The sequence below is a fragment of the Mastomys coucha genome, unplaced genomic scaffold (assembly GCF_008632895.1).
Source record: "Mastomys coucha isolate ucsf_1 unplaced genomic scaffold, UCSF_Mcou_1 pScaffold13, whole genome shotgun sequence".
Taxonomy (NCBI): Eukaryota; Metazoa; Chordata; class Mammalia; order Rodentia; family Muridae; genus Mastomys; species Mastomys coucha.
In genome coordinates this window covers 70,629,237-70,636,874 of record NW_022196895.1, presented here as the reverse complement: position 1 = coordinate 70,636,874, position 7,638 = coordinate 70,629,237, and the positions used below count along the sequence as shown (strand labels likewise).

General features: G+C 47.3%; 1 protein-coding gene across 1 annotated transcript in view; it reads right to left on the bottom strand.

Annotated features, from left to right (window-relative positions):
* Positions 1–6,008: 6,008 nt before the first annotated feature.
* Acaa2 (acetyl-CoA acyltransferase 2) overlaps positions 6,009–7,638 on the bottom strand; it is a 32,866-nt gene continuing 31,236 nt past the window's right edge. The window contains exon 10 of the mRNA XM_031366042.1: positions 6,009–6,364. Within this exon, the coding sequence (XP_031221902.1) occupies positions 6,280–6,364 (85 nt within the window). The 3' untranslated portion in view covers positions 6,009–6,279. The remainder of the gene's footprint in view (positions 6,365–7,638) is intronic.

Below are 7,638 nucleotides of genomic sequence, written 5' to 3'. Positions count from 1 at the left end.
AGCACTAGCTCCAATTCAGAGGTCTTTCTGTCCTCCACATGTCCCTTTAAAGCTTGAAAACGAGCACCAAGGCGTGTCCCTGGATAGACAGCTGCTCTTCGCTCCCTGTTGATGTCTCGTCTGGGATGAGGGTACTTGTACCTGGTCAAGTCCCACCTAAGGCCAGAGGCTCTCATATCAAAATCTCCACCTCTAACCCTCTGCCAACCCCCAGCCTGCATCCCCCCCCCCCCGCAGAGCCTGCTTAATGACTCACCCAGACTGTTGACCACTCCCAATCCTACCCCACATACAGGCGGCCCAGAGAAGCGACCCAGGAATCAGCCCAGACTCTCCTCTGACCCAATTGATCCATCAGGGATCCCCCAGGGTTTACCTCAAACTGCCTCTAGAATCTGACGACTGCTCACCACCATAGTACGGCTCCCAGATCTGTGTCAACACAACCCCCTGTTCCCGATTACTGCATCCTTACTGGCTCCCTGCTCCCAACTCCGCCCCTCACCAGTGAACTTCACTGGAGCAGCCCTGAGATCGGAGCTGTTTCCTCTCTATTGGAAAGCTTGCAGTGGCTCCCCACTGTATTAGAAAGCAAAGCCCAAGTTCAGTGGCTTCCAAGGCTCTGCCTGACATATACCCAGGCCACCTGACTTCCTCCGCTATTTACCCAGCTCACTGCTCTACACAACGGCCTCCTGGATGCCCCAGCCTGGGCACTGGCTGTCCCTCTCCCTCTGCTCCACTCCCAAGTGTTTGCTCCGAAGTCACCACCCTGGTCAAACCATCCTGGCCGACTGCTCTCACCCGACAATGCACACCCAGAGTGTATTTGCTTAGTTCTCTGGAGTGGAGGTTGAGTAATCATGGTAAGAGTTTGCCTTAATTAAAAGTAGAGTATCTTTATGTCCTGGTTTACCTGGGATTGTGTCACTTTACACCTGTTCCCCTGAGTGTAATTGGTCTTTTCCACTTCTCAGAAGTGATACAGGCTGGCTGATAAATTCTATAATTATCCTATGGCCAACCTCTGACACACTTGTCAACAGCAGTGCTAAAGGTATCCTGCTGATTCCCAGAGCCAGGCAACAAAGACCTCTGAACTCTCCCTCAGCCCCCACCCCCAACTTTCTGTGAGATGGTACAGGCATACCTGGGCACGGACAGATACACAACGACATACTTCTGTGATACTCTGTGGAGGCAGAGGTAGACTGTGTAAGGGAGGCTCCTTGACTACTTCTGAATAGTCTGGGGCAACTTCCTTTTCCCTTTTTTTTTTTTTTAAATCCCCCTGAGACGGGGTCTCACATAGTGCAGGCTGGCTTGAACTTGTTCTAAAGCTAAGGGTGACCTTGAACACCCAAAGATCCTCCTGCCTTCACTTCCCAAGTGCTAGCTTTGTGGGTATGTACAACCCTGCCTGGAGTGCATCCTCTCTCCCATCTCCTCCCCCTCCCCACCCTCCCCCTCCCCTCCCAAGTACATTGCCATTCACTTACCTTTCCTGTATGCTTTCAGGCCAACAGGACACAGGCGTTCCAATGGTCTTAATCTCTTCCCAGCTCTCCTGCAAAAATGTCTTAGGAGTTGTCTTGTTTTCAATTCTGTTTTATATCTTTATTTCATTTTTTTTCTATTTACTGAACAAAAGCTATACGTGAAATATGATTATGAAGGGTTGAAAGATCTGTGACACTATCGACTCAAAAGAAAAAAAAATCTCCAAACTCTGGTTACTTAAGTGGAAAAGGAAATCAATCATGCAATGTGAATCATGCATTTTGAAGTAAAGGAAAGCATTAAATGGACTCACGCCAACGTGACTTGCCGGCCTCTAGATACCTTTTAAAAGTTCAACAAGAAGGGCAGTGGTGGAGCACGCCTTTAATCCCAGCACTTGGGAGGCAGAGGGAGACAGATTTCTGAGTTTGAGCCAGCCTGGGCTACAGAGTGAGTTCCAGGATAGCCAGGGCTACACAGAGAAACCCTGTCTAGAAAGACAAAACAAAACAAAAAGTTCAACAGGAGAAAATAGTTGATTCAGGAGAACTCCTTAGATGTAAATTAGCCTTGACGTAAATTAGCCTTGACGTAAGAATCGTAAGAATCGGATGCTGGGGTTTTGTTAGTCAGTTGTTCTTGAGGGGAACACTGTGAGCCCAAGTAGCTTAACCGACTTTAAGATACATAAATATCCATTATATATTTTATATACACTTCATATAAAAAACCGTGGCTTTAATAGGAGCTGCTAGTGAGCTTTCCCTTCCCCAGAATGCTGCAGTAGCCTGACCGAGCCTTGTCAGTGAGAGGGGCAGCTTTCGGCCACTCTTCCTGAGCAATGTCTACATAAGACCCTGTCGAGCCTTAGCTTACTGGAGACCCCCTGAGTGAATCACATGGAGCCTGATCGATGCAAAGAGCATGAGGATTTTTATTTCAGTGCAACGAGGCCGTCCCAGACCCTCAGGAAAGGAGGCGGCCCCCCCACCCCCTGCACAACTGGTTCAGTGAGCTTTTATACAATTTTCAGGGCAGCTGCCATTAGACACAATGCGACTGGTAGAACAGTGTGACTTTTTAAACTGATTGGTCTTCAGGGAATGAGGTGGCAAGTACTTCCTTTGTCTGAAGGTGGGAAAAGGACCATGTGGAATGTGTCCCCACCTGCAGGTTCTCACCCCGGATCTGAGGATTGTTAGTTAGTCTTTCCCTTCTGTGAGTTCCGCTACCTTCCCAAAGTTCCTGAGCTTATCTTATTAAAGAAACTCCTGGCCTCCCGGCGTGTTTCTGAGATGTCCCTGTTTACTCAGATCTTACATCCACATTTATCAACATTAATTGCCCAGAAGCTCTGCTTCCTCCTTAAGCAGTAACACTTCCTACCAACTTTCCGAGTCACCGGAATGTCTGCCTAAGCTGGTACACTGGTGACATTTGCTCCCAGAATTACCCCAGCCGCCTGGTGGCTTCCGGTGTGCACCTGTGCACCCAGCACTGTGGCTCCATGTGGGTCCTAAGTTTCCAAATCTTCCTAAATCAGCGTGGTGTGGTGTGCTGAGAAGAGACTGGGTTCCTTTCAGCTACTACATCTCCAAACACTGTCCACTCACCATGCGTGAGTGTGCTCACCAGAACGCACTCGAGAGAGTGAACAGAGACTAGGAGGTCAATACAAACTCCTGACAGCTGGGGCACCACGGGGAGAGAAAGCGACCGGGACAGAGACCCAGCCTGCGATTTAAGGGTGAGGCCTATGGGTTGGTGGGCCAGAAAACAGAGCAATCTAGACAGAACAACTAGATACCAAGACCCAGAGCAGAAAGCAGTGTGGAATGTGGGCAGCCCAAAGGCAGGAAGGACTGTGAAGCACAGGGAGCCAGAGGACAATGATATGGAGTGAGAGAGAAGCAGGGGCCAGAGCATCCTGGGGCTGGAGAGGCTCCAAGTGTGGGTCTCCAAGGTAGGAGTCTAGATTTTATCCCGGCTGTGACAGAAAGGTGCTTCGGGGTTTAAGCTGTGTGTGTGCGTGTGTGTGTGTGTGTCTCCTAGTATGTACATTTAACAGATGGTTTGGATATACTAAGCTTAGAGAGTAGCTGAATGTAGGTGTGGCCCTGTTGGAGTAGCTGTGGCCTTGTTGGAGTAGGTGTGTCACTGTGGGTATGGGATTTAAGACTCTCATCCTAGCTGCCTGAAATCAATATTCTGCTAGCAGCCTTCAGATGAAGATGGAGAACTCTCAGCTCCTCCTGCCCCATGCCAGCCTGGATGCTGGCATGCTCCTACCTTGATGATAATGGACTGAACCTCTGAACCTGTAAGCCAGCCCCAATTAAATGTTGTCCTTATAAGAGTTGCCTTGGTCATGGTGTCTGTTCACAGCAGTAAACCCTAACTAACACAGAAGTTGGTACCAGGGACTGGGGTATTGCTGTGATAGGCCTGACCATGCTTTTGTTTGGAAGAATGTGGATTTTGAGACTTTGGATTTGGAAAGCAGTGGAATGCTTTTTTCTGATTTTTTAATTTATTTTATGTGTATGAGTACACTGTAGCTGTACAGATGGCTGTCAGCCATCATATGTGTGTGGCTGCTGGGAACTGAACTCAGGACCTCTGTTAGTCCTGCCCGCTCCGGTGTAATTCACTGTAGCTGTCTTCAGACACACCAGAAGAGGGTGTCAGATCTCATTACGGGTGGTTGTGAGCCACCATGTGGTTGCTGGGATCTGAACTCAGGACCTTCGGAAGAGCAGTCAGTGCTCTTACCCGCTGAGCCATCTCGCCAACCCAGCAGTTGGATGCTTTAAATGGGGGCTTAATGGGCTTTCCTAGTAGGAATATGGAAGACTTTGTTACTGAGCATAATTTGAATTGTGTGGTCCTGGCCCACGAGGTTTCAGAGAAGAATTTCAATATGTGGCCTACAGACTGTTTTTGTGGTATTTTGTTGAAGAATGTGGCTACTTTTTGCCCTTGTCTGAAGAGTCTGCCTGAGGCTCAGGTAAAGAGATTATACTAATTGCATTGACAAAGAAAGTCTCAGAAACACCCATTATAGACAATGACCTTGGTGGCTTGCTGGAGAATGAGTGAAAACAGTCAAGAATGGAGGTAGGAGCTCTTGGGAAAGGTAGATGGTAATTATTCCTCTATTGGTGTGACAAAACACCATTACCAAGGCAACTAATTACAAAACATTTAATTTGGGGGTGGGTCATGATTCTAATTTTAGAGTTTATGACCATCATGGTGGAGTACAGGGTACCATGTACTCCAGGCAAAAATAGCTGAGAGCTTACATCTGATCCACAAGGACAAGGCAGAGAGAGATACCTGAAAATGGGCTTTTGAAAACTCAGGCTGCCCTCAGTGACACACCTCCTCCCAAAAGCCCACATCTCCTGATCCTTCCCAAACAGTTCCACCATCTAGGGACCAAGTATTCAAACATAGCCTACGGGGGCCATTCTCATTCACACCACATCTAGGGACCAAGTATTCAAACATAGCCTATGGGGGCCATTCTCATTCACACCACCACAGAAGTCCAGGCAAGAGGTTCTTGAAGCCAACAGTCTTGTCCCCAGGAGAAGACTTGACAACATTTACTGCTGTGTGGGGGAGAGAGCAAGGTCGAAGGGGTCCAGGGTTTCTGAAACTAAGAGGAACTCAAAGGAGGCACATAAGTGGCATCTAAGACCAGTTACTGAGCAAGGCATGCGTAAGATGAAGATGTCTATGAGGAAGGCCAAGGAGAGCAGTTAGATGTAGGCCCTGGAGCAAGGGAGAGAGTGGTACTGGGTTATAACTGACAGTGCCTCAGCATTTGTGAAGCTAGTGATGGCTAGATAAGACACACGCGAAGGACTGGTTAGCGTTAAGAATGTATAGAATTCCAATGCACTACAACAAGGGTAAATCTTGAAGGTGTTACACTAACTGAAATGCTCAAGTCATGAAAGGGCAGCGTTTGAGTTCGCTCACATGAAGTTCCCAGAGCAGGGAAACACATAGAGACACAGGGTAGAATGGTGGTTGCTCGGGACTGTGAGAGGGGAATGGAGGATCATTTCTTAAAATGGTAACAGGGGCTGGAGAGGAGTCTTGGTGATTAGGGCAGTGAGTGCTCCCTGAGAGGTCCACAGTGCTGCTCCAGCACCCACAAAGGACAGCTCACAACTGACTGTAAGTCCAGCTCTGGGAGATCTGCTGCCCTCTTCTGGTCTTCGCGGGCACCTGCACACACACGCCTACATACAAGGGACACAAGCGCATAAAAATGACACATTTTAAGAATGGAAACAGTTTCAGTCGTGCAAGAAGAAAGACTTCCGGTGATGGGCAGTGACATTATTGGCACAGTCCTGTTAATGTCCTCAGTGCCACCAAACTGCTTACAAGTGGGTACAATGAGACATTAAAAAAACAAACCAAAACAAAACAAAAAAACCAAACCAAAACAAAACAAAAAAACCCAAAAGAACAACCAAGAAAAGATTAGCTGGAGTTAAGGCAACATTTATTCAGTTTGTAGTTATATCATGGAAGGGATACAGTGGTGGTTACCGACAAAGGTACCATTTCTCTTAAGGCCTCTGATGGTTGGTCTTTTTATTCTAACACATCATGCTAGGCAGGTATGAAGTAGACAGAACCTAATGTGTTTGCCTCGTCAAGGCTTGGTCAAATGCAATCAGTGTCAGTGCTGACTCGAAGGTCACCTGCGTCCCTTGGCCTGGCCACGCAAGGGTGGGCAGTATGCTCATGATCCCTTCAGGCTGTGTTCTGAATGATCAGGGCGATGCCTTGGCCACCTCCAATGCAAGCCGATCCCACTGCGTATTTGCCACCTCGGCGCCTAAGAAAGAATAAAAAGGTTGTTACTGGGGCTCAGATGGCTCAGCAGTGAAGAGCACTGACTGCTCTTCCAGAGGTCCTGAGTTCAAATCTCAGCAACCACATGGTGACTCACAACCATCTGTAATGAGATCTGACGCCCTCTTCTGATATGTCTGAAGACAGCTGCAGTGTACTTAGATATAATAAATAAATCTTAAAAAAAAAAGTTGCTACTGGGGCGAGTAAAATGGTTTGTAGGTAAAGGAACTTTCCACCAAGCCTAATGACTTAAGTTCAATCCCTAGAACCCTTGTGGTGGAAGAAGAGAAGCATTTTCCTGCAAGCTGTCTTCTGACCTCACATACAAGCTGTGGCATGTGCATACCCAGCCATACGCACACACGGACATACCCACAATAATGTAAAATTATGTAAAATACATACAAATTTGTAATAAAACCCACCATATAAAAAAGTTAGATTACTGTCTCAAAAAACAAAACAAAAAGTTAGATTAATTAAACAGTATTAACATTCATTCTTTTTTTTTTTTGGAGACAGGGTTTCTCTGTATAGCTCTGGCTGTCTTGGAACTCACTCTGTAGACCAGGCTGGCCTTGAACTCAGAAATCCACCTGCCTCTGCCTCCCAAGTGCTGGAATTTAAAGGTGTGCACCACCACTACCCGGCTTAACATTCATTCTTAACTAGCTTATCTTCCAAGTCCCTTTCCCAATCCTTAATTTTGGTTTCCGGCAACAACAGATGAAAGAACTCAGAAAGCAGAATAGTCTTACTGAAAAATGACAAAATGTAATGCACACACACACACACACAAACACACGCACACGCACATGCACATGCACACGTACACAGAAACAGCGAGGGCACTGGGGACAGAGGAAGAGAAACACACGTGTTCTGAGGAGAAGGAGCCAGGGCATGAGGTCATTCATCAATGGGGGTGGTGAGATGGGGGGAGGGCAGGGGGGAGGTGACACTGTGTCACTTCTTTTTTTAATTTTTTTTTTTAGATATTTTCTCTATTTACATTTCAAATGATACCTCCTTTCCAGGTTTCTCCTCTGGAAAACAAAACAAAACCATTTCCTCCCCCCTCCCCCTGCTCACCAACCCACCTTCTCCCACTTCCTGGCACTGGCATTCCCCTACACTGAGGCATAGAGCCTTCACAGGGTCAAGGGCCTCTCCTCCCATTGATAAAAGACTAGGCCATCCTCTGCTATACATATGCTGCTGGAGCCATGAGTCCCACCATGTGTACTCTTTGGT